Below are 25,950 nucleotides of genomic sequence, written 5' to 3' on the forward strand. Positions count from 1 at the left end.
GCACCTTCAACACCAGAATCCACATGGATCCAGATCCAGTAAGGGTGCTGCTTGTGTTCGTCAGATCCACCCGTCGCTCCTTCGCAGTCCAAATATGGTCACTTCCTGTCACAGGTTGCAAAAAGTTCCTTCAAAACTGTAGTCCAAAAAGCAACGAGTCAAAAACACATTATACAGTTAATATGTTGTGAGGAAGTGATTAAGATTTTTGAGATAATTAATTTTGAATTTCAACTTGAAAAATTATAGATTTACCTCGATCTCACATAATAAAGTGTGTAGTTGAGTTGATACGCTGGCAGGAAAACTGTAATACACTGTAGAGCGGCTCGTACATGAGTTTCAAATGACAACATCGTTTACAGCATGTTCCTTTTTTTTTTGGTGTGCCTCAGGGCTCGTCTCCGCTAAGTGCCCTGGATGCACCAGTGTGTTATCCATCACCGGGTCCCAGGGTGATACCAGTGTGTGTGTGTGTGTGTGTGTGTGTTTGTAGAGGTGTGAAAGAGAGAAAGGAGTAGGAGTGGGAGCAGCAGGAGGAGGAGGAGGAGGAGGAGGAGGCTTGTTCTAAAGCCCTGGAGATGATTTAGAGTTTAGACCACCGAACAGCACAGCAAGCTTCCCCGTGTTCTCCCACAGGACCGGCGGTGGCTCGTGGTGGGTTTAAAGGAGGAACATCGGATCCACCAGAGATCACTTCAGTGGGTTTCACTTTTAAATCACGTTCCGGCTGTCCGTCTGCACTCCGTCACATTAAAACAGACACCATGCAAAAGCATGCGTGGGCTATAAATCACTCCGATCCGGAGGTCTTAAAGAGCCACAAGCATTTCGTTTTTGTTAAATTTATGACTTGAAAATATTCACAGTTCTCCGATTTTTGTTTGTTGTTTTTTTATTTGGCGATGGCTCAGTTTGGCTTTTCCATTTAGTTGATGCACATGCAGAGATGGGAGGTATTTTGAGATTCATTCCATCCAGATGTAGACCCGATACTGAGACTCCGATACTGAATATGCACACGTGTCTGAACGTCTTATACACCAGCAAACTGTAAAAAAAAACATCCATAATCTCATTTCATATGTGGCGTTTTTCCTTCTGTTTCCCGGCAGATCGTCCCCCCCTCCATGTAAAAACTTTACAAGGCTGAATTAAATATGACAAGAGGAATGTTCCCGTCTGCAGACTTTTAGCTGCAGGGAGGAAACAAAACGAGGCACTGGATTTCTGTAGCAACAGGTAGAACGGTGAAAGGGTGGACTAAAGCAGAGACGCATGCAGACAAACAGAGAGAAGGACCGGCGCTGCTGTCACTGTGCTCCCCCCGCTGTGGATGACAGGTGTTTTACATTACCCCCCCCGCTGTCTCTGCACTTATACACTGGACCCGGACTGAAGCTGAATTCCATATCGCCCCCCAAGTGGAGTCTATTCATGCAGACTGAAGGGAGAGCAAACTTTTCCATTAAAGGGGAAAACGGGATAAAACGACCTCACTCAGGTGTCTGACTCTATATATCTCTATGTGTGTGTGTGTGTGTGTGTGTGTGTGTGTGTGTGTGTCAGAGTTCTGTCTGAGGAAAGTAAATGTTCACCACTTCAGTTTGACCGGTTCTTTTTACAGCTTGCAGCCCTTTTCCATATTTTACAGCCTTTCCATCGCAAAGAACCCCCCAAAAAACATGATTTTTTTGCTAATTTTCAACTCGTCATTCATAATAAATCAGCTCCAACACGGAGGAGAAGATTGTTCTGTTATTTCTTTCCTCCCTCTGACTGACTGGACAACAGATGAAAAGTCTATTTCTCAAGCAATAAATTACTAAGAGCGCTCGGCGGCGTTCGGACCGCAGACTTCATCCAAGTAAAGCAACCGCACACCGGTGCACTTTTGCCTGAGATTTCCTCTTTACTCACTCGGCCGCACATGCTCAATGCAAATCTGGGGGGGGGGGGGGGGGGTTATTCTGCTGCCACGCAGCATGAATCATTCTCGGTAATAGCATCGCATAAATGATTAAAAAGTAATGATGGAGAAGGTCTAGACCGCTCATCAATTCACCCCCACGTAGAGAAGGAATCCTGAACAATTGAGTTGTGGAAACGGCTTTGTTGTTTCTTGCAGGGGGGGGTCAGGGGCAGAGGGGGGGGGTGACTGACTTTCTTCTGGGAAGCATGAATCTGTCCACCATTATATAATAATCACATCCAGCAATGAGGGCTGTGAATGCAAACAGATCAGATTTACAGCAGCTATAGGGGTTTAATTGACCACAAAGGAGTGCTGTGCCATGCAGCTCCACACACACACACACACACGCACACACACACACATATGTGACATATTTACACACTGAACTCCTGCTGCCCTTCATTATGACATACAAACAATACAAACTCCTCTCAGAGGAAACAAAGGCATGCATCATTTCAGATATGAGAGTACACACACACACACACACACGCTGTGCTGGAGGTAATGCAGAGCCGTGTCTGATTCATGCTCTGGGGGTCAGAGGTCAGAGGTGTGAGGTGTCATGCAGGCTGGTTTTACTCAGCAGTCCCGTCCCCCCAAATCTGTCACACTCCCTCCTCTCTCACTTCGCTCCCCTTTTGTCAGGATTTATTTCTGCTGTGAGAGAATCCTCCACGCCGGCGGCGGCGAGGCGCTACACGCCATCAAGCTTCTTTTTTTCACCCCGAAACTAAACGTGAAATAAGACTTTTGTTTTAAAACCTAAATCTGTCTCTTTCTGTCCCGTCAGGTGTGTCTCTCCGATGCTCTTGGCCCCTGAGGGCCTGAAGTGAGCTGAGCCTAGGCTGCCCCCCTCCCCCCCTTCTGATGGGACGGCCCCTTACCCAGCATGCACTGCTGCTGCTGCAGTGCATGCTGGTCCTGCGGCCCGGCGGCGTGGCCAGTAGGAGAGGGCCGGTGCTGCTGCCTGAATCACCCTGTCACAAGATGGAGCACCCGCTGGTCCCGCACTCAGGTAACCACGCCCCCTCCGTGATGTCATCATCACCATCACCATCATCATCACGTCAACAGAACATATTCTCTACATTCACGCTGACCTCCGTCACATCGTTTCCATCCTTCTCCCCGACCTTCACGAGTCAGAGTCGGCTTCTGGACCGTTCATCACTGTTGCTAGGCGACACAAACTCAGAAAGCAAATATGTAACAAAGAAAGTAAAAGGTAGAGCGCTTTTCATCGGGTATCTACTGTAGTGAGCATTTAGCAGTTTGTCATTTCCCCCGGGCTGCAAACAGGATATTATATATAGATTTATATATTGGTATATTTAAACGTGCTTATCTTACAACAGCTGATTCCTCTTGTGCTTCCCCTGAGACCCGGACCAGGTACACAACCTTCTCATGTGCCTTTCTGCAGGTTTTTACATCCTCTGCATCCCATTTCATCGCCCCGTCCCTTTTATCTCTCTAAACTGTAATGAAACAAGGTGAAACTCAGTCGAAAGGAAAGCGCCGATAGCGGATCGATGGCGTTCCGTCTGCTCCTGTGCGAAGCAGCGAAACCAAGTCATCGAGCTGTTTTCAGTCTCCAGCTGGAGTCCCAGTCAGATAATCACAGAAGGATTCTGGACTAGAAGACCAAGGTCGCCCCAGAAACAAGGACTCGTTCCTTCGCCGTCTTCTGTCTTCGTCCCCTCGCCGCCGATCGCCGGTGACTAACCGCCCGGCTAACGTGATGAGTTCCCAGGCGGGGGTCGGCGGGGGTCGGCCGAGGACAATGGCCCATTAAGCTCCGGTGGACTGATGCTCCGCTTGGGGAGTTGGCATTTGAGTTAGTAATCAGACATGGTTCACTAACAGGGAAGTTACTGTAGAGAGGAGGAGGAGTTAGTTCAGTGTCTGACTGCAGATTAAAGATCAATCTCTGATGGTGATCAAGTCTGCCCGGGTCAGACCGATAACTACAGATGATTATTAGAACCACAGTTATTTTCATATTCTTTATTACCTCACTCTAATTAACATCTAATTTACATGGTTTTATTTAATATATGATGATTCTGATTCCAGCCGAGCTATTATTTCCATATAAGTGGTTGATCGCTGCATAATAACCTTTTCTACTATAACAGTAGATTTAGTTTGGAGAACGTTAAGAACATTAAAGAGTGGAATTATTGGTTCAGAAACATACAGTTTGCATGTAAATTTCACTGACTTGTTGACCTCATTTTAAACATTATGGAACTATAGGCTGCACTACACATTATTATTGGCCCGCTTTAATAAGCAACACGGTTTTATACCATATGGAATAGGGGGTCCCTCCACCAGGTCTATATAGGCCTTAGGGGTCCCTCCACCAGGTCTCTATAGGCCTTAGGGGTCCCTCCACCGGGTCTCTATAGGCCTTAGGGGTCCCTCCACCAGGTCTCTATAGGCCTTAGGGGTCCCTCCACCAGGTCTCTATAGGCCTTAGGGGTCCCTCCACCGGGTCTCTATAGGTCTTGGGGGTCCCTCCACCAGGTCTCTATAGGCCTTAGGGGTCCCTCCACCAGGTCTCTATAGGCCTTAGGGGTCCCTCCACCGGGTCTCTATAGGCCTTGGGGGTCCCTCCACCGGGTCTCTATAGGCCTTAGGGTCCCTCCACCGGGTCTCTATAGGCCTTAGGGTCCCTCCACCGGGTCTCTGTAGGCCTTGGGGGTCCCTCCACCGGGTCTCTGTAGGCCTTAGGGGTCCCTCCACCGGGTCTCTGTAGGCCTTGGGGGTCCCTCCACCGGGTCTCTATAGGCCTTAGGGTCCCTCCACCAGGTCTCTATAGACCTTGGGGATCCCTCCACCGGGTCTCTATAGGCCTTGGGGGTCCCTCCACCGGGTCTCTATAGGCCTTGGGGATCCCTCCACCAGGTCTCTATAGACCTTGGGGATCCCTCCACCAGGTCTCTATAGGCCTTAGGGGTCCCTCCACCGGGTCTCTATAGGCCTTGGGGTCCCTCCACCAGGTCTCTATAGGCCTTAGGGGTCCCTCCACCGGGTCTCTATAGACCTTAGGGTCCCTCCACCGGGTCTCTATAGGCCTTAGGGTCCCTCCACCGGGTCTCTATAGGCCTTAGGGTCCCTCCACCAGGTCTCTATAGGCCTTAGGGTCCCTCCACCGGGTCTCTATAGGCCTTGGGGTCCCTCCACCAGGTCTCTATAGGCCTTGGGGTCCCTCCACCGGGTCTCTGTAGGCCTTGGGGGTCCCTCCACCGGGTCTCTGTAGGCCTTGGGGGTCCCTCCACCAGGTCTCTGTAGGCCTTGGGGTCCCTCCACCAGGTCTCTATAGGCCTTGGGGGTCCCTCCACCGGTTCTCTATAGGCCTTGGGGGTCCCTCCACCAGGTCTCTGTAGGCCTTGGGGTCCCTCCACCAGGTCTCTATAGGCCTTGGGGGTCCCTCCACCGGGTCTCTATAGGCCTTGGGGTCCCTCCACCAGGTCTCTATAGGCCTTAGGGGTCCCTCCACCGGGTCTCTATAGACCTTAGGGTCCCTCCACCGGGTCTCTGTAGGCCTTAGGGGTCCCTCCACCGGGTCTCTATAGGCCTTAGGGTCCCTCCACCGGGTCTCTATAGGCCTTAGGGTCCCTCCACCGGGTCTCTATAGGCCTTAGGGTCCCTCCACCGGGTCTCTATAGGCCTTAGGGTCCCTCCACCGGGTCTCTATAGGCCTTGGGGTCCCTCCACCAGGTCTCTATAGGCCTTGGGGTCCCTCCACCGGGTCTCTGTAGGCCTTGGGGGTCCCTCCACCGGGTCTCTGTAGGCCTTGGGGGTCCCTCCACCAGGTCTCTGTAGGCCTTGGGGTCCCTCCACCAGGTCTCTATAGGCCTTGGGGGTCCCTCCACCGGTTCTCTATAGGCCTTGGGGGTCCCTCCACCAGGTCTCTGTAGGCCTTGGGGTCCCTCCACCAGGTCTCTATAGGCCTTGGGGTCCCTCCACCGGGTCTCTATAGGCCTTAGGGGTCCCTCCACCGGGTCTCTATAGGCCTTGGGGGTCCCTTCACCGGGTCTCTATAGACCTTGGGGGTCCCTCCGCCGGGTCTCTATAGGTCTTGGGGTTTCCTGTCGTGTTTCAAGACGTTTCCGTTTCCCATGATGCTTTGTTGTTCAGAATCAGCACCTCTTTAATTCCCACGTCCTCTTGTAAAGATTTCCATTTATCTTTTTGGCTTCACAGTTATTTTCACGCTTCTTGTTTTAATAACTTTCCTTTTATGGCCTGATGATGAGTCTGTTTGTGCGACTCAAACACTCCGTACATCATACAAAGCTTTATTCCGACACTCCCAAATTACAACCCTCTTGCTGTTTTTTGCACTAAATGAATATTTTGCACACGTGAGAGGGAAGAGAAGCCTCTGGTTAAACCTCTTATCGTTCCTTCTGTGTGTCACTGCGCTGCATGTAATGTGGTGTAATCCCGGGTTGTTGAGCTCTTCAGCTGTACGGGGGACGACACGCGGGTCCCAACGGACCCCAACGGATCCCAACAGGTCCCAACGGCAGATCCCACTCTACAAAGTCAAAATGAATCCATCGAGTCTCACAGCGAGGACATAAACGTACGCTTGTTTAAATAAATATTCTCTTCAAATTCTCTGCAAGAAACCAAATTATCCCTTTCTGAAGGAAACATTTTTGGACTGTTGTCGGGACAAAAGAGGCAATTTGACTAAATCGTATCGGACTCCGGGATATCTTAGAGGTTAAACGATTACAAGAAAGAAATGAGAATCAATCGACTGCAGTTTAGATTAATCTTTTCTGGCATGAGACGGTTTTGTATTCAAGGTTGGTCTGACGGCACACGAGGTGATGAAATAAAAGAGCTAAATGCTGCTTTTTACCTCTGCAGCGTTGACTCACGGAGTTAAACTATATGTCTGAAGGCATCTCCCATATATATATATATATATATATACACACAAGGTTGTGACCCTTCAGCAGAAGTTCTCTCTCTCACTCTGTGTGGTTGTGGCCGTGGAAGGGCGTGCCTCAGGGTTTGACCCCGCTTGGGAACGGTGGGTTTTTTTTCTTGACTTGGCATCACACCCGACTGACAGAGCTGCTACCGTGGATAGCGGATGCCATACAGTCTTAAATACCACGTTCTGCCTTGCTTGGCGTTTTTAAATGTCGGAAAAGTACAGTTCGGCAGCTGCGTTCAAAAATGTTTACACAAAAAAAAGAAATGTACAGGCGCTACGCCTTTTCACGGAGTCCGAATATAGCTGCAGCTATGGAGCTATTTCAGGCGGGGCTTTGGGAGACTGGATCCCGTTGTTGCTGAAGGAGATGTTTGGGGGGACGAAGGTTTTTCGTGTTGCAGCTCAAAGCCCCCCCAGAGATACATATGTTGTGTTTAATAAAGTGTTTGTATTTAACAAGTGTTGCTGGGTGTAAGGGGGCTCCGAGGCTTTTAAAAGGTTGTAAACTGTGGCTTAAATAGGGGCCACGTCTCTGAGGAGGGGAACCGGCAGGCCGGTTTTACAGCCGCAGACCTGATCCGAGGCTGTTTTATCATCCCCGATCGGCCAACACGTCGTTAAGATGGGGGGGGAGGGGTAGCGAACTCAGGGGAAATAAACAAATGGTCTCGTAGCATTCATAAACAGGCTACAACTAGCATCGGAGGTCTTTTAATTGGTCATTCGGGGGTCCTCCTTCCAAATGAAAAGCCCTCTAAGGCCTTAAATTCCACAACATTGCTTTAGTCGTGTCGGAGGTCATGTTTTATCTCAATGGCTGCCGATGGCATGAAGAAGGGCATGTGCATATTTGTATTTTTATTTTTGCATGCCTTTCGTTTCTCCGCTGCAGAAATATTCCCACATGTCATTTCCATCCCTCACAGAGACTCGTTACAAGGTCTCGTCTCCCTTCCTCCGTAACAAAACGACTCCTAAACACACATTAAGGATTTTAAATATTTCACTGAACACTTATTTGTGGCTTCACGGCGGTTTGTTCCGATGCCGACGGGGCCGGAGAGCACACAGCCGTGGTGAATTCCAGTTTCGGGACTTTTGGCTCCAAAAATGTGCCCGTTTTTCACGCTCGACATGGCATAATAGGAAGAAAAACCTTGGAGGATCTTCGCGTCCTCCAAGGTTTTTTTTTTTACGCTTTTTGATTTTTTTCAAACCGAGCAGGTGTTTGTTTGTTTCCGCTCGACTCCAAATCGTTTCCTCGCATCAACTTCACTAAATGGTCGCCGTTCTTCTGCCGTCCGTTACCACGGGGAGCTGCGTTTACAGAGGATTGGCCTCGCCGTTTACTGCTGCCACACACACACACACACACACACACACACACACACACACACACGACCAGCCATTCAGGTCCTCAGAAGTGGTTCCACATGTTGCCATTGTTACTGCGGAGGGCTGACTTCGAGCGGCCGCTGGTGAGGCTCATAAATATTTATACTTCCTGTCATTTTGTCTTTGTGTCAACGCGCCTGGAGTCGGAGCAAACGGGGATGTGAGTGATGGGAGGGGCTATTTAAAGGAGGAGGACGACGACGGAGGGCTAAGGGGATAAGATGGGACGAATTAAGGGAGGGGGAGGGGTGTGTCAGTGTGTGTTCATTGGCTCAGAGCCCTGTTTTTATCCCAATCCTCAAGAGTGTGTGTGTGTGTGTGTGTGTGTGTGTGTGTGTGTGTGTGTGTGTGTGATTATGCCTCCGTCTCAGGCGTCTGCTTGTACGACGAGCGCGGCTATGATGCGATTACATTATCACACTGGTTTTAAAGTGTGGCAACGCAGGCCTGAGTGGGATTTTCATTATTTTTTTTACCTTTTTTTCTGCTTTACATCAACAACAAGGTCGGTTTTTTAATGGGATCGTAAAAAACCCTCCTAAAATTAGCCGTTCCAACCCGTCCAAGAACAAGTAAATCCCTCCAGACCAGAGCTCAAAGCGGCGTGCTCACCCTCCGTGGAGAAGCTAACCTGCAGGCGTTGCTTTGGAGTACTACGATCCTCTAAACCCCCCCTTGTATATTTAGTTGCACCGCTCAGGGGAGGTGCCCACGTCCACGCCGCTTTATGAATGTTTATGAATGTTTATGAATGGTCCTTGGCCTCGTCACAAAAGGCCATAAATCCTTCGACTTGTGTTCAATTATAATCTTTTTTTTCTTCTGCACTACAGCAAATATCCTCCCTTCACACACACACACACACTCCATCACCCGTTAGCGAGCCCCCCCCCGTGACTCAGGGAGATTTATGGGGGGTTCGTCAAGCAGCTCCCCCCCCCACCCGAGGGTGTCGGTGCCACTTTGTATGCTGGTGGATCGTCGGGAAGCCCAGCGGAGCCGAAAGGAATCGGCACGTCCAGAAACTTTGTGTCTCCCTCCAGAATAAGCAGAGCAGCAGCCATTAAAGCAAAAAATGAAATCTTTTTTTTTAGGGGGGGTTGGTTAGCCCGTGATTCCCCCCCCCCCCTCTTATTTATTCCACCGCCCCTATAATGAAAATGCATTAGAGCTGTGAAAGCTTGCAGAGAGACACGGGGGGGATGCTCTCTCCTCTCTAGTCGTCACCGCAGAGACTTGAAAGAGAACAAGGGAACGTCTCTCTGCAGAACGGATGATGTTGTTTTGTTTGGAGGGTTTGGAGGTTTTGTCCCCCCCCCCCTAGATGTTCCTCCCCAGTGTTCCCGTTCTTGTTTGTCTTGGTTTTTGTCACAGAAAGCTCTCTGCGTTTGATGCGGTGGCGGAGGGAGAGCGGTGACAGGTGTGTCTGAAGGAGCAGAGAATGTGTTGCAGGGAGGATATTCAAGCTGTCCCTCTCTGTTGCCGGCCCCGATGGAGAAGCTTTATATGCTTTAGTCTGGAAATAACTCACCAATATAGTGATGAATGGATTTTTACACTAAAATCACTCTGCAGGAGTTCTGGCAACCATCTCCAAAACACTCAATTCTAAATATCAGCAGGAAATGTTATATACAGGGTTGGTACGGGTGCTGGAAATCCTTGAAAACACTTGGATTTTAGTGTGGTTTGAAAAGTGCTTGGATTTAGACTAAAGTGCTTGAAATGTGTGTTGTATGTGATGACATCTATGATAGAACAGAGAAAAGAAGATCTCCATATCTGAGGGACTGAAAACAGCATTTTCTGACATTTCTTTATGAAAAATGACTTTTGATGATGAACAGATGATGAAAATAGTTGGTGATTATATTTCTGTGGATCTGTTAGTGGAATTAGTTTTCCTTTCATTTGTGGTCCTTCTGTAAAAAGCTGTCTCCAAACATCATGTTGGTTGTTTAGAGGACAATAACATCTCATTTAATGTGATGAACAAGTGACATAATAAGTAGACTGAATACTGACCATTGGATTGGTACAAAGATGGAGTTTACCACAGCTGGAAGGGGCTGGAAAAGCATGGAAATACCTGGAAAGTGCTTGATTTGACTTTGGAAAAGGTGGAGGGACATGATGTTCGTTTAAGATGAAGTGTGTGACGAGTGAAAACGTTGGCGTTATGACGGATTGACCACGCTAGACTAAACCTGTATCGGGTAACCGGGGCGGTAGACGGGCTGTCCTCATCGCTCGGCAACCACCCAGGCCGTCTGCGATCCGATTGGTCAGGGGTTAATGGGGTCAGGCGCCATCAGAAACAGGCATGTTGTGGATAAGATATCAGTGTCTGTCTGGGGATGGATCTACGCATCCACCGCACCAAGGTCAACTTACGTAAAAGAAAGTCTCATCGGGATTAATTTCCATGAAAGCGGTCACTCAACAGTAGCGGCGGTTCACATGAATCAGAGGACAGGAAGCTACATTTCACTGTTTTGAACATAATCACTTGTGAGTGAAGATCTGGGGTTTGTTTTTTGTCTGAGAAGCACTCATGTAAGAGGACTCTGATCCGTGGAAATATGAACAAGTGACCTTATCAGCCAAGACCGACTCAGCGTTTTTCTTATTTATTCCATCTCCTGCTCATTTCCCTCAGTCAAGTCTGTATTTGCATCGAGGCACGTCACACCCCGCCTGATCTCAAATTTAAAAAATATGCTAAACATTTTACAACAACGGGGGAAACGTAATGATCTATTCCTGTTCCTTGTGCAGAAGGGAACCAAATGTGTTTTCTTTTAAAAACTGGCTGTAAATGAGTCGGGTCACGTTTCCTCACGAATCAGCCGCTTTTACAATCTGTGACATAAAAGCTAGAACAGGGACGGAGACGTGTTTTTATTGCTGTGAAGATGATATCGGTTCCTCTCTGGTGGAATTCACATCCTTTAATTAAGCGAAAGCATCGATGACACAAAGGAGATTATTACTATTGAAAGTGTTACTCTGGCCCTTGTGAATGTACACTGTTATATATTGTATTATTACATCGTTCCTGATACATTTATCAGGGTTGGGACAGGTGCTGGAAATCCTTGAAAACACTTGAATGAACAGATGATCAAATTAGTTGCTATATAGTGCTGGAAAAAGCATGAAAATGCACCTTGAAATGCTTGAAAAGTGCTTGAATAGGACTTTAGAAAGGTGTAGAAACCTTGATTAATGTATTCACTGATCCACTGTTAGATATTGTATTGATTGTTTTCTTTTGCATGTGAAATCTGAACCTCATAGATGTAGTGGAGTATTACGGCAACGTTTAACGGTGCTAGAAGTTCACTTCTGACCAAAGGCCAAATCATTTTTGAGTGTTGTTTGAATCACAAACGCTCCGCGGCGCCTCTAAAAGCAGGAGGAAAGGTTACCGACGTGGCCTTTAAGGAACCCGAACCAGTCGAGCGTCTCCAGGAAAGTGACTGCAGCCCTTTTCTCATCCATCAGCGCGGCTGTCATCGTAAGAACCCTTCGCTCACGGTCTTTTTCTTCTTCTTTTTTGTTGGCAGAGATGGAGCCGTGGATCTCCAGGTTCAAGGCGGACGGCACGGTGGACTACTCGCAGCTGACCTTTGACCCCGGCCAGAACGAGCTGATCGTCGGCGCCAGGTAACCCACGTTTCTTTTTCTTTCTTTCGTCCTTTTTATTGTGTGTGTGTGTGAGAGGACAGATGAAGTGCCCACTACACTTTCTCCTAATGGCTCACTTGTCAATAGAAAGAAACTCTCCGGGAGAACTCTGATCGGGAGACAACAATGGAGACGAAACAGCCAAACAAACAGGATCAAAGTGAGCCGGTGGGAATTTACTAATGCACGGCGGGAACGTGGACGGAACAGGCTAATCATTGTGTGTGTGTGTGTGTGTGTGTGTGTGTGGACGGAGGGAGAGCAAAGGTCAAAGAGAGGTGAAAACTGCTGACAAAACGTAATATAATATAGCTTTTTTTTTTGTTGCCGTCAATCTTTTCTTCGGTATTTGGATCAGTTACAAAAAAAAAAAATGTAAAAAACTAGATCAAATGTGAGATTAAGTTGTGTTGTGGGTCCCGAGCCAGCAGCTAAGAGTGGTTGAGGCTGGATGGACGGCTGCAGGCCGAGGTTTCAGAGTACGAGTGATAATGGAAGGAAAGAGGGATCGATGCAAATATCAATACAGAGAAACCACGCAGAGACCTGGCTGATAGCCACTCTGCAGGAGAACTATTGAATATATATATGTGTGTGTGTGTGTGTGTGTGTGTGTGTGTGTGTGTGTGTGTGTGTGTGTGTGTGTGTGTGTGTGTGTGTGTGTGTGTGTGAACATGCCTGAAGAGTTAAATTACATTTCTACTTTATCTAAAAAACGTACTTACTGATGATTGCTGATATGAAAGAGAGAGAGAGAAAATACATTACGGGTTGTTGTCGAGGCTATAGCAAACGTCTCTGCCTTTAAAAATAATAGTTTATTTAAGAAATGCAAAGAAAAAAGATCTTTCAGGTCGAACTCCAATGAAATTGCAAAATATGAATAATACAGAAGTCTCAAAAGGGGGAGGTGAAAAATAAATCATGCTTTCAGTCCAAATTGTCAAGTTTCATGCGATGTCATTCTGGTAATGCTGCGTAATGGTTTTCAGCCGACAGCCGAGACATCATTAGTCAGTATACAGAACATTCCTCCTGAGAGGGCCGTTCATTACAACCTAATGTCTCTTGAAAAGTTGTAAATGCCAGTGAAATGGTTTTGTTTGTGCTGTGCAAGATTTGAAAAGGCTTCAGGCAAAGCGGGGGAACGGCACTTATTAGCGAGGGTTTCACCGCCGGGCTTTGATTTCCTCGCAATCTCCGTCATTATCTTCTCCTTGTTTCTCCTGCGTGTAAAAATCCTACTTTTAATCTTTTTAGTCTTTATTTTTAGCCTCCTAAGTTTGTGTTGAAGAAACCGAGAGGTTCATTGTTTGTTGCAGCGTCTGAAGCCCATCAAGCTCATTCAAGGTTCATTAGAGTGTGAGAGTTGTTGAGTTGCATTGTGGGAAATGTAGGCTCCAGGTTTTTGACAAGCGAAAAAATGTATGGAATAAAAAAAGACAATGAATCTGGATCAGCTGCACCTACAACGGCGTTTTAAGGACACTGTAATAAATCTATAAATATTCAGAGAAAAGTAATCGCAAAATGTTCACGTTTATAAAAGTGGCTAATTTGCGAGTTTATTACGATGCTAACAACCGGCATCTATACTAGCTAACGTCCCATGAATGTACATTTATGTTTGTAATGAATCATCCCAACCTGTGACGCCTCGTTAAGGTCCTTAGGGTGATGATGTTGATGCTTATTGTTGCTTTTATTCATATGAGGACAAATTGTCATCTTATGGGTGTTAATTGATCGGGGCGGTTGGGCTAAGATGCTAGCGTTCATTGTGTCATAACAACAGCAAACATCCAGTCAAGCAACTTGTTTACTTCCTCTTTGACAAGTGGAAGCTACCGCTAGCATCTTAGCCCAATCGCCCGGTCAAATAAATGCATAAATTCAAATCTGCGACTTTATAAAGTAGCAAATTGGCTTCTTTTTTCCCTCCGAATATTGCCCACCTCTCTTGACTTTGCCCTGCCTTCTAATTCGCCGTCGTAGCTGCACCAGTTTTGATCATTTTGAACTGTCCTTCTTGACTTTGACAGCGTTCTAGAAGTGCGATGCTAAATTGGCGGAAATAACTCTTTTAAGTGTGTCGACATCCTCTGAACCGTTTTCACCCCCGACTTGCTGTTTAAGCGGTTTTAAGTCTGTATGCTCCTTTTTTTGGGGGAGGTGGAAATCCTTTTTGACCGGTGACACGATGGGCAGGAGGTAAAAACTGTACAAAGCTTCTGCTTTTCCCTTCCATCTTGGTGTATTTGAAGAAAATGCCTCCATCAGCTCATATACTTCTTCTTTTACTTTGCAGAAATCACCTCTTCAGGCTTAATCTGGAAGACCTGACACTGATCCAGGTGAGTGCTAATTCTCTGTGACTCACCCACGTTTGGGAGGCTGTGCTCGCTGTGTCTGCTCTCACGCAGCCACCAGCGAACGCCTCGCTGTAGTCGCAGCTGCCAGCCGCCCCGTTACTTAAAGCTGTTACAGTAAAACGGTTTAACATTTCACGTGTCACAACAACTTCCCATCCGGCGGAGTGACGGCGGCGCTCCGTCGACAGCGCCGTGGGTTTGATGCGCTGAAGGGGAAGAGTGATGACATGAAGATGTAGACAGCGTGTTTAAATCCAAAGTCGAAAGCATACGTGACATTTACTCTGCAGCCGTGCTTTTCCACATGTTCCAGGGTATTAACATCTCTTGCGATGTCTTTAATATTATTCAACTCTCCTGCTCTGGAAATAACCAACAGGAATTAAAGAATGCTAACTTCGGGGTGTGACAAGCTGTACAATTTGCACAAAACATGCATAAATAGAAGGATGCTCAAGGTAGCAATTTGCCCACATGTTGTCATTACAATATTTTTTCTGCCCCCTTCAATTTTCCTTCCTTTTTACTCCACTTGTATGAACCCACATCCCTCCCTGTGGCATTAGGCAGTTTGTGACCCGCTGAGCTTCCATACAAATATTGACACGTGGAGGGATTTATTTCTCAGTGGCAGCAGCAACCAGGCTTCTTTGATGGTTTGACAACTCTTGATGTCTGCCATTTACACCCTGGGAGAGGAGAGAAAGGGAAATAACTGGATGGAACAAAAGGGGGAGATTGAGGGAATATCAAATCCGCCTGCAAAGAGGGAAAAAATGAGCGCCAATTTCTTCCTTGGCGAGGAAGGAGCTGAGATGCGGCACACACAAAAGGAACCGGTGAGTGTTGAGACGACAGTCGGAGCGAAGAGAAACCCCCCACGGAGATAGACGAGGATTCACGTGGTCTATTGTGGCCGCTCGCTGGGACACCACACATGCTTTCCTGAGCATTCTCGCACCCAATCATCCCTCCTCCTTTATCTCATCCTGTGCTTGGCTGGCGCCGCAGAAACGGCGAGGAGATTCCATCGCCCCCCCTCGTCTCCACGACGTCTTCTCTCCAGAGAATAGGACGTGGTAATCCCCCGCCAAGCCCCCCCCGCCAATCTGAGATTGACCTTTGCACTAGTGCCCCGATTTGCATGTGATTAGAGCGGAGGGGGGGGGATAGTCAAGAGGAAGGCTGAGTTCAATCGCTGAAATCTCCTTTTCTCTCCTTCCTTTCTTTCTTTTCCACCCTCGCATACAACAGGAGATTAATTGCATCGAGATTTAGTCGCCTCTGTGGCCCGGGTTTGCTGGATATGAAAGACTTGAATGAACGTCCCCTTTGGCGCCCGTTCGCTTCACTCACATTATATGCATTGGTGATTGATCAAATGGGTTTACAAGGGGACCGGTGGCGCCGAGCGCGAGACACCAAACAAAGAAAGTTGGAAGACAAACAGTCGTTAGTCGCCCTGCCGCGCTGGTTTCTGTTGCACCGATGTTCAAAAGAGTTGCATGAGGTTCTGTTTTTCTTGCAGGAAGGGAAAAACAAGCTAAAAGCTACACCTACGCGTTTCTTAGTGATTACCCCCCCTCCAATCCCCGTGAATCAGCCATGTCAGATAATGCCCAGTGGCGGTGATTTGTTTTCTTGCATGGCTGGCGGCGCATAGAGGGGAGGCTGTGTGTGGTAGACGGGTGTAATACAAACTCTAATTTGCTAAAGATGTGGCTGTAATTACCATACGATCGATCTCAGCTCATCTGCATGTATGAAACATTTATGAAAGCAACAACAGACGACCTCATGCTGGATGAAGGCAAAATGAGTCCCACTTTTCCTCCCATTGGTTGCTGTGTGATGAGTTGGTTTTTTTAAGGGTTGTAAAATACACTGTGAATTCTGGGTAGGCTTACCGTTGTATCACGGACGATTTAGGGGGTAGTGACACTCGGGGTGGAAGCTAAACGCTGCTGGTCTAACCCGCTCTATCCCACATATCGAGTTGAGACTCTGTAGATCGATGGGAGCCGGAGCCTCGGCGACCATAATCCTCTCAGTGAATGCCCTCCTAACTTCGAGGTAATAAAAGATAGAACAAGAACATCAGATGTGCAAAGAAGTGGGGACGTTTCTTAAAGGAGTTTGTGCCGAGCCGTCGGAGAACTTCTAGGCTTTCAGCACCCAATTTTGAGGCTGTTTTTCTTTTTTCTTCAGTGAGTCCTGGGAGTACACTCCCAACCATATAGGGTTCTTCAGCTTGTCCTCATCAGAGAACCCTTTTTTGTAGAGCCTTTTGTAAATGTTCAACCTGGGACCTCTTCAGAGAGTTCTACACCTGTGAGAGGTTTTATAGGACACCCTTCAGTGGTGTAATGGTTCCACCCCAGAAGGATCTCTGAAGGCTCTATCCAGGACCTTTCCACCTAGGCGGTTCTATTGAGAACCCTTTTATATTCCAAGGGTTTCACCTCAAATGCTAAAGGCCGGTTCTGATGTGGCGCAGCAAAACCAACAACATGGTTTCCCTTTCAGTGATCCTTGAAGAACCCATTTACTTCACGAAAGGTTTCTTCAGAAGCAAATCATATCCTTTCAGAAGGAAGCCATTTGGAACCCTTATTTCTAAAAGAGTAAAAGGGTTCAGTCGCTTCTGAAGGAGATCTGTTTACACGTCTACCTGAGAAACTGTTAACACAACAGGAAAACACTTTCACAGTCACAAAGAGAAAATCTTCCACATTCTCGTGAACTCGAACTGAATGGCAATCAGGTTGAAGTGGGAAGAGTCAGACCTTGAAAGATGAGCCGGCTCTCCCTTTGGCCTTGATTGGAATTAGTATTTAGCACTTAAAGTTTTTCTCCCTGCAGCGTCTCAGCAGCCAGAAGAGGTCTTCCTCTCCCTGTCAACCTCTTACCCTCGTCCTCACTGATCTGGAACAAAAAAGCTGGATCATTTTCTCCTTTGCTCCGCTTTCAAACTTGAGCAGCTGCGCTGAAAGGAAGAAGACGAGGACTCGACCCCGACGGCAATACTTTTTTTTACAGATACCACGTCCAAAGGGTCTTTTAAATGAGCAGCCTTTTCTCCATCTACAGGTGAATATATCTCACATCTGTTCGGCGTTGCCCTTCTCCGTCACCCCCGGCTTCCTGCCTCTCGTCTGCTGCCAACGTTAAGCGGGAGAATCAACGCTGGCATCGCCGTTATCCGCCGGCCACGGCCCGCTGCAGCGAGAGGGGGGGACAAACACTGATGAATTGGCTCTTCTTGCATTTGCATTGTGTTCAATTTCCCATTGTGCTGCCAGGGCTGACGAATGGCCAAACCGGGCTCAATGTACCACTCGGCCTTGTGGGTCCCGTCTGCCCTGTGAGCTCCCTGAAAATAATGCCCTTTTTGACGTTGTTGAATACCCTTTATGCAGCGATTACCTCCATCTTTACTGCTTGCACACCTCACGCTCGTCGATGTCTAATTTGTAGGCGCAATAAGAGCTTGTTGTGTTCAATATCTTAAAGTAAGAGGTGCTAATGTAAGAAGACATGACGGAGATTAAAACCCTGTTTGAATCCGATACCAGCGTGCCGTTTCCACGCCGAATGGAAAACAGGATGCAGACGGCGAGGCTTGAGTTTCTACTGAAACACATTGTGGCACAGCATTAGTCAATAAGCACGGGGATAAGGAGGATCAGTGGCATTGTTCACCATTCGATACAGCACTAGAGGAGGAGAGAAAAGAGTGGATAGCCACTCCAGCCTCTCTCTCTGTCTCTCGCTCGCCCATGAAAACACCATCCATTACAGCTCCCCTTGGCAACAGTCGCCGTACGCCATCCAGACGTATATGCACCTCCATTTTTCTCCACTTCCCAGCGTATTTGTTGTGTCCTTTAGAAGAAAAGGCCACTCTGAAGAAAAAACAAGAAAAGGCCTCTTTGCATTCACACGTGTTGTATGTCACGGGCCCTGCCTCCCGCAATTACCCCTTTGTCAGACGGACAATTAGCCCCGCTAATCTGTCGCTTACAGAAACTATCCTCCATCGCTCTGGAAACGGTGCTAATTCAATTACCAGTAACTGGGCCAGTTACATGCATGGAGTGATTGGACAAGGGGGTATCATGAGCAAGCAGTGCGAGGCACTACAACTCTTCTTTACTACGGTCCGTGTCGTGACTCCCCGGGACACGCCATCGAGACCCGTTCGGTGTGTAAATCTTTCAGCGGCTTACATCAGCCGACATCAGTGTGAATAGTAGAGTGAACGATGTTGTGCTGGCGCACATCAAAAGGCAAATATCGGCCATTCACAAGACGGATTAGATTTCTGTCCGGCGCTTGCTCCCGACCCTCGCCGTCCCCCCTCGTTAATGAGACCGGCCGTTTTTACAGAGCGAGACAGCTGTCAGCGGCGTGTTCATCCGGATCCTTTTCATTTCAAATATATATTCAACATCATGTCTGGAAATGGTTTTGGAATTCAGCCCCTCGCTCCCGTCTTCGTCTCTCTGACTACTGTCTCCCTTGTTTTGGCTGATTCCTAAGTTGTTCTTTTTTCGTCTGTTTGTCCTGCATTTTCCTTTTTTCTCATCCCTCTCTCTCTCTCTCTCTCGCTCTCTCTCTCTCTCCAACCCACCTCAAACACAACAATAGCCCCTCAGTGTGACGGCTGCCGAGAGGACGGAGCACAATGCTTCGTCTCTGAGGCTGGTTTCAGGGGGACGATGAAGAGGGCGGACACAGGGAACAACGTCTCAGGGCTTCCCTGAACCAACAAATGTGCCAAATTCTCGGAATTCTCGCATCTTAATTGCTCTTTGTTTATTTTTATTTTTTTACTTTCAAATGGCTGTCCACTTTTGGTAATATAAAACTGTACAACTCGGGAAATACAGCAGCTTGGTCAATGGTCCTATAATGCTTAAACCTATGAACACCTCCCGAGGGTCCGATTTGTTAAATGCAACACAATTTTTTTTTTTTAGGTTTTACTTACGCAACAGAACTAATTGTTTAGCTTCAGGCAACAACTGTTCTTGGTTTAACTTGGTTAAGATTGTAGTTGGAGTTCAAAATATGAATGTTTGTCTAGTAATCGGCATTTAGTAAAGAAGTTAAACTGTAATAAAATAAGTCGACTGACTTGGATTCACACGGGACACAAACAGCGGTCTTCTGGGTGAAAGTCCTGTGTTTGTTTAGCTCATTCATATCAGATCGGTTTACCATGGGCGTATCAAAACCGGAGATAGAGCCCTCTTCTTTCCTACTCACCATTTAGGAACGTCAAACAGTTTCCCAGACTTCTGGTGTATTTCCATATTTTGCGAGAAACAAAAACACCAGCTCCCTCAGATAAGGCTTCTTTCCCACAATAAATAAGAAGAACTTTTATCTCTGAGCGCCAGCGTTTTCTATCTACTGATCCGTGCCACTACTGTGCCCCCCGATATATCATTTAAGATTTAGAGCTACAATCCCACAATTTATCCCCCCAGTTTTCATCTCACACACAAACAACACACATTTATGAATCAATACGCTGGACTTTACTAGATCTAGATCTTCCAAGTCATCTCAGGATGTGTTTGATGCTCATAAGGATTTTTTCATCAAATACACCCATTCTTTTTTTAAATATAATCGGTTGAGACAAGCTGGATAGACTTTTTACAGCGTGTCTGATGATCCGTGGGGTTTCGTTGCCTGTTGGACTTATTCCCATATCTTTACCATTTTCATACTTTGCTGAGTAAAATGTTATCAAACCCAATGGAAATGGACAGTCGTAATAAACCACAATTACCCTTTAACTGCTGCACGTCTCTTCCTTCTCCACTACATCCAATGGTTGCTCTTAGAGATTATTATTATGAGCGCTTTGATGGATATTTCCTTTTTTCTTCTGGGCCATTTTACCACCATGCTCAACTCACTGAATGTAATCCGGCTCCTCTGTCATCGTCTTTGTTTCCCCTCCAAGTCTCCGTTTCAGTTTCTTCTTGGTGACAAAGGCATTAAAAAAAACAGTCTTTGTAATGCAGCTTCCTTTTAATAAAAGCCACATTGGTTCGAGACGCATTCATCTTTAAGAGCACAGTGGAGCCGAACAAAAGCTTGTTAATGAGATTTTAATGTTTCTTAACGGCGCCGGGGCTGGCACTTGGGATTCTCTTCTTTACTCTGGACTATAAGGCAGTCCGAGTCGGTGGCTTTAGTGGTCAATGACGCTGGAATATCCCCCTTATAGTCATGACGTTCATTTCTTAAAGATTAATAGAAAAATGCTCTTTTAACCCTTTCAGAATGCATCCTTGGTCATATTTGTTTTTACTACATGCAAAGATATTACAAATACATTGGTTTCTTTGTATTTTTAGACCAAAATCTAATCTTCCTGTAAAATTAAATGATGACCGATTTCGACCAATAATTGACGTCCATCCACGAATCAGTCTTCATCTCTCGCCCACTTTTTAGTGGTCCAATTTGATTTGAAATCCATTATTTTTTATAACTGTACATTGTTTCTCTGGGAGTTGCTCACGGTACTTCTGTTTCACAGGGACTTTGAAGATGTAATGATGATAATATACCGTTTATACCAGTCTGAAAAACCTGCTTTGAAGTATTTCAGATGACGGGCGAATCATATAATCGCCCTGTAATGATAAAAGCAACCACTTTGCTCCCATTAAGGTAATTCGAGTTTTGGATTGTATTATGATTGATTTTTTCCTACCCTGAACATGTGAGTGAGGTTTTTTTCGGGGCTATTAGCAGGTCCTCTCCGCAGTAAAAGCACTTTTCAGCGCCCACATCCATCCGTGCTGATGTGTGGCGTTGTGTCCGACCCCAAAAATAGACCCTGGAATGTGGACCGATAAAACCACCAGCACAAGCCGGCTCACATTAATGCTCCGTATCTTATCCTCGCCTGAACGGCACCCCCACATCCTGAGCCCCCTCTTCCTTCTCTAAGCTGCCTCCTGTTACCGCGGTGATGAGGAATCGGGTGTTTCAACGTCGCCGAAAGCCTTGTCTTAACAAACACACGGGAATCTCGGAGTCTTCTTCCAAGAGGAAATTAAAGACGTTCTCGTAGATGCTGAGGGGGTCTCGGCTTTCATCCCCCCCTCCTCTTGTCCTGGCATAAAAACCGTCTCGATACCAAGGTGAAATCTAATATTCTCCTTCAGTTTGCCATATTTACTATATTCCCACAGACGGTGGATTCCTGTTCCTCTTCTTGGCCACCAGCCAGGTTATTACCACAGGAAGCCAAGAAATAAGTCGAAATACTTTCACTTTTTAGACACTTCTTCTTGGCGTGGAGCGTATTATTGCCGCAGACAGACAGATTTTTTCCCTCTTAAGTATTCCTCTCTTGCTGGCGGCGGCGGCGGCTAATTCTGCCTTGTCACGAGTGTCTTAGTGGTCCGCCGCTGTAGCGAGGCCAAACACCCGTTTCACCGGCACAGAACTTTTTTGTCAATGAGAAACCGCCTCCAGAGGTCACGCCGAAATTAAATAGTAGAAATTGGAGCACGCCGGCGTCTTTGCCCTCTGAGGAGATGAGGTTTTTTTATCTTCTCCCTTTCCTGTAGTAAAATATAAAAAAGGTGTTTTTTTTTTTCTTTCCTCGACATCCTTCTCCGGGGGGGGGGGGACTCAAAGATGCCTCAAATTGGTGCAAAACCTGTTGCTCTGTTTTTCGAGGTCTTTGCTTTGCACCTTAATTGGATTCTGTGTCTGTATTTTAAAAAGGCTTATAAACGTGTTTGAGTGTGTGTGTGTGTGTGTGTGTGTGTGTGTGTGTGTGTGTGTGAGTACACCGAAGCGGTAATGTCACATTCGTTTACTGTTTTTTTTAATCCCATGCCTCCTACTCGAGTCAGAGAATACCCAGAAATCAGTGCTTTAGCAGAGTATCTAACTCATCTCCGTACTTGGTTTCCTGTTTCCACGACGTCTCTGGCATTTTTATTTGCCCCCGCCGTCTCAGACAAAGTCACCAGACATCGAATTGACGTAAACAAAAAAAAAAGGAGTTTGGATTTTGAGTTGAGAGCCAGACATTGTTTTTTTTTGTGGTTCATGACTGTTTTCTGATGTTCACGTCTTCTGGCTGGTTTTATTTGGGAGTCTTAACGCTGCCTTTCTCTCTCTCTCGGCAGGAGGCTGAGTGGCACTGCGATGAGTTTACCAAGGGAGCCTGCTTCAGCCGCGGGAAGTCTGAGGTGAGTTGAAGTGATGTCTGAGCGTTGCCAATGTCACACTGTTATATTGCTTTATCCGACAACTTGTCAGTATGTCGAGAAATACAAGTTCCAGGGTTGAATATTAAAAAACTGAACCTATGGGTTCAATTAAAGAGGGATTAGAGTTCCCTTTTAGTTTGTGAGAGATGAAAAGCCCCAATTCCTACATTTCCCATAAGGCAACTCAATTGTCGTACCATAGTTGCTAAAATATCTCAAACTCCACCTCCTGTTTAGTCGTGCAGGAGTCTGCAGACATGCTTGCAGCTTTGAGCTAAATGCTAACACCAGCGTGCTAACATGCTCACAATGACAAGCACGTAGCGTGAGCAAGCTGATATTTTCTAAATACAGCTGAGGATGATGGGAAATGGTACAGTACAAGTATTGGACAGTAATATAAACTATTAACCAGAAAGCAAACGTTTAAAAACTACATTGCGATGACTTTTGTCACATGGTATAAGAGGAAACGTAATCCACTTTCCCGCCAAAATAATTCATATTATTATGAAACATATTGAAGTTCTTTATTCTGCATTAACATACAGACTCACGAGGGACAAAAAAAAGTGTCTAAATCAACTGAAAAAGCAGAAAAACTCAAATAAAGGGAGTTCCTATGTGTTTTTTTGTAGTTTTCCTCTTTTTTTTTTTCTTTTTCTTTTTTGCAGAAGCGTATGTTTTTGTATGCGGTTAAACTCTCCATATACTCCAGGACTTGACTTGTAGGTGAACTACCCAGCCCTGATCCCTGTGTGTGTGTGTGTGTGTGTGTGTGTGTGTGTGTGTGTGTGTGTGTGTGTGTGTGTGTGTGTGTGTGTGTGTGTGTGTGTCAGTACACCACTGTGTATTTATCCCCCTGTGAAAGGTGGTTACGGGAGCCATAATAGGCATGCACGGGCTGGCCGGAGCGAGATAGCTGCATGTGAATTACAGACCAAAGACACCTCGGTCCTTGAGAGTCTCCCCCCGTCTCCCCCCTCGTCTCCCTCCGGAGTCAAATTGTTTCGCTTTCTGAGGATCAGCTCCTGTGATGTATGCCGAGAATAGCATTAAAAGTCTTCATTCTCCCGCGGCTGACAGCGGCTGTCAGCGGTTTATTACCTAGCTCAGCGCAGCGGCAATATACCATCGCTTAAACTATTACACAGATACCGTCCCTGTGCTTTGAGTGAATTTACAAGTGATTGTATTTTTTTTTCTTCTTCCTCCTAACGCACGCCGTCCGCTCTCTCCCCTCTCGCGTATTTGATTTATTTCAACCCCGGGAGAAGAAAAGGAGAGTTAAATTGAGTTGACAGGGTTTGATTGCTGCCTCTGTTTTTGTTTTATATAATGCGAGAGCATAAACAGCCTCTGTATTACAGTACAGACGAGGAACATTTGTCAGGAGGGTTTTTTTTTTTTTAAACAAGTCAAGGCTGTTAGAGCCGGGCAAATATGAAATAAGCCGTTATTTACCGTAGAAGCGAAACAGCAGAGGAGAAACTGAATTATGCAGATACTGGAGTACAGTACACAAGCGAGCGCCCTTATATGGGCATGCGTAACGAGCTTTACTGCACACGCATGAACACGTCCGCACACACTTAGCACCGGGAAACGAGTTGTTTTATGAGTCAACCTTCATCTTGATAGGAGGGGGAATAAAACCCCCACTCCTGAAGCAGACCCTTGAGAGGTTGGTGGAGGTGGAGTCACCCAGGGCACCTCAAGGGGGCTTGCAGATTTACGGGGGTTTTAAATTTCTTACGAGAGTCTCGACCTCAGCCCCCTTCCCCCCCCGCCCTCCCCTCAAGACCCGAACGGTTTATCACCTTGTTCTGGGACGAAAACAAACGCCACTTTTCTTGACATGAATACTTACTGATGTTGTTTGCTTGATGGAAATCCCCAGTAAACCTGCATGAAAGCCCCCCGCGGCGGAGCGCACGACGTTCAATCATTCTATCAATCACTTCATTTGTCACGCGCCATAAAAAAAACCAACAAAACCCTGACTGCTTAGTGGGTTCGCTAAGAAACCGGAGCCTAAAAAGCCGGAGCCAGGAATAGAGCAGTGAACGCCACTTCAGGAAGAAGTTGTTTGAATTAACGTGGAGAGCGCCCTAAAATACGTTTTGTGCTCTTCGTTTTTCTAAACCAACCCTGAGTGCTCCTCTCTCACGCCGGCTGCATTTATCTGTTTTCAACCTCAGCCCAGGATCCCTCTCCAGACCTGGTCTATGCTGGATTCGGGTGGGGGGGGCATTAGAGTTGATCAGACTCTGTCAGCCTTGGCCACGTTTTTTTTTTCGAGGAGGCCCAGGTGTTTGTCTCGTTTATTGGCAGGAGGTATAATCTGGTCCCTCTGCTCTGATGCTGCTGATAATGGTGCCGCCACTAACTGTTTGCTGGTGTTGTTGTTTTTCCAACAGGAGGAGTGCCAGAACTACATCAGGGTGCTGCTGGTGAACGGAAACAGGCTGTTCACCTGTGGAACCAACGCCTTCACCCCCATCTGCACCAACCGAACGGTACAAACACCAGCTGTGCTTCTGTTTGTAGCCCGTTTGTTTTTGTACACATTCACAAATATGTTAATTTTTTTTTTAACAAAAATTGTCTCTTCGCTAAGTCCCGCCCCTTGAATGTGGACTGGCCAATCAGAGCGTTGGGTTTTGAGCTCTTCTTTGTAGAAACCTGTGGCCCTAACATTAGCATGAGTTGGCTAGGGCATCGTTAACTAGCGTTAGCACTTCTATGCTAAGCTAACGAATGAAGGTAAACTGAATGTGTCTGCTTCTCTCTGATATCCCTTGTTTCTTCTTTTCGTAATTATTCATCAATGTTTTCTTAAGGGAGCGTAGTTAGTGACAGTGTGGGCTCCATGATTTCTCCGACAAGAGCAGTGGGGGGCGGGGCTTAGCTAAGGGTCAATTAAGGCTTCTGATTGTATTTTAATTTAAATCTCCTCGTCTGATCTAAGTAACGTCAGCGAGTGAATTTGCATATTAATGTTAATTAATGGGACGGCCACAAACCAAAGGCAAACGGATTGTTGCTTCGACTGTTGCTTTATTTCATTATGTCAAAAGTTATAATTAAGTTATGTTTTGGCGCTTTTTTTTTAATCTCTCTACTACGTTGTGCTATTTCCTCTTTATTATTTAACGTTTTTCTAACCCGAGACTGAACAGCTGGCTAATCAAACATTACAACACAAAGAACACGCTCATCCTCTAAGTATAGGATCTGACAATACCGCCTTAAGTGGTGTGGTAGAGCCAATACCTTTCCACATTTGTT

The 25,950-nt window shown here is 46.5% G+C and overlaps 1 protein-coding gene across 2 annotated transcripts in view; it reads left to right on the forward strand.

Moving 5' to 3' along the window:
• The window catches only part of sema5a (sema domain, seven thrombospondin repeats (type 1 and type 1-like), transmembrane domain (TM) and short cytoplasmic domain, (semaphorin) 5A), a 104,113-nt gene that overhangs the window by 23,877 nt on the left and 54,286 nt on the right, over positions 1-25,950 (forward strand). For both annotated transcript variants that reach the window (XM_084033850.1, XM_084033849.1), the window contains exons 2-6: positions 2,769-2,993; positions 11,909-12,008; positions 14,338-14,383; positions 22,576-22,638; positions 25,080-25,178. In XM_084033850.1, the coding sequence (XP_083889976.1) occupies positions 2,846-2,993; positions 11,909-12,008; positions 14,338-14,383; positions 22,576-22,638; positions 25,080-25,178 (456 nt within the window). In that variant the 5' untranslated portion in view covers positions 2,769-2,845. The remainder of the gene's footprint in view (positions 1-2,768; positions 2,994-11,908; positions 12,009-14,337; positions 14,384-22,575; positions 22,639-25,079; positions 25,179-25,950) is intronic.

The sequence above is a fragment of the Eutrigla gurnardus genome, assembly GCF_963514095.1.
Source record: "Eutrigla gurnardus genome assembly, chromosome: 18".
NCBI classification, from domain to species: Eukaryota; Metazoa; Chordata; class Actinopteri; order Perciformes; family Triglidae; genus Eutrigla; species Eutrigla gurnardus.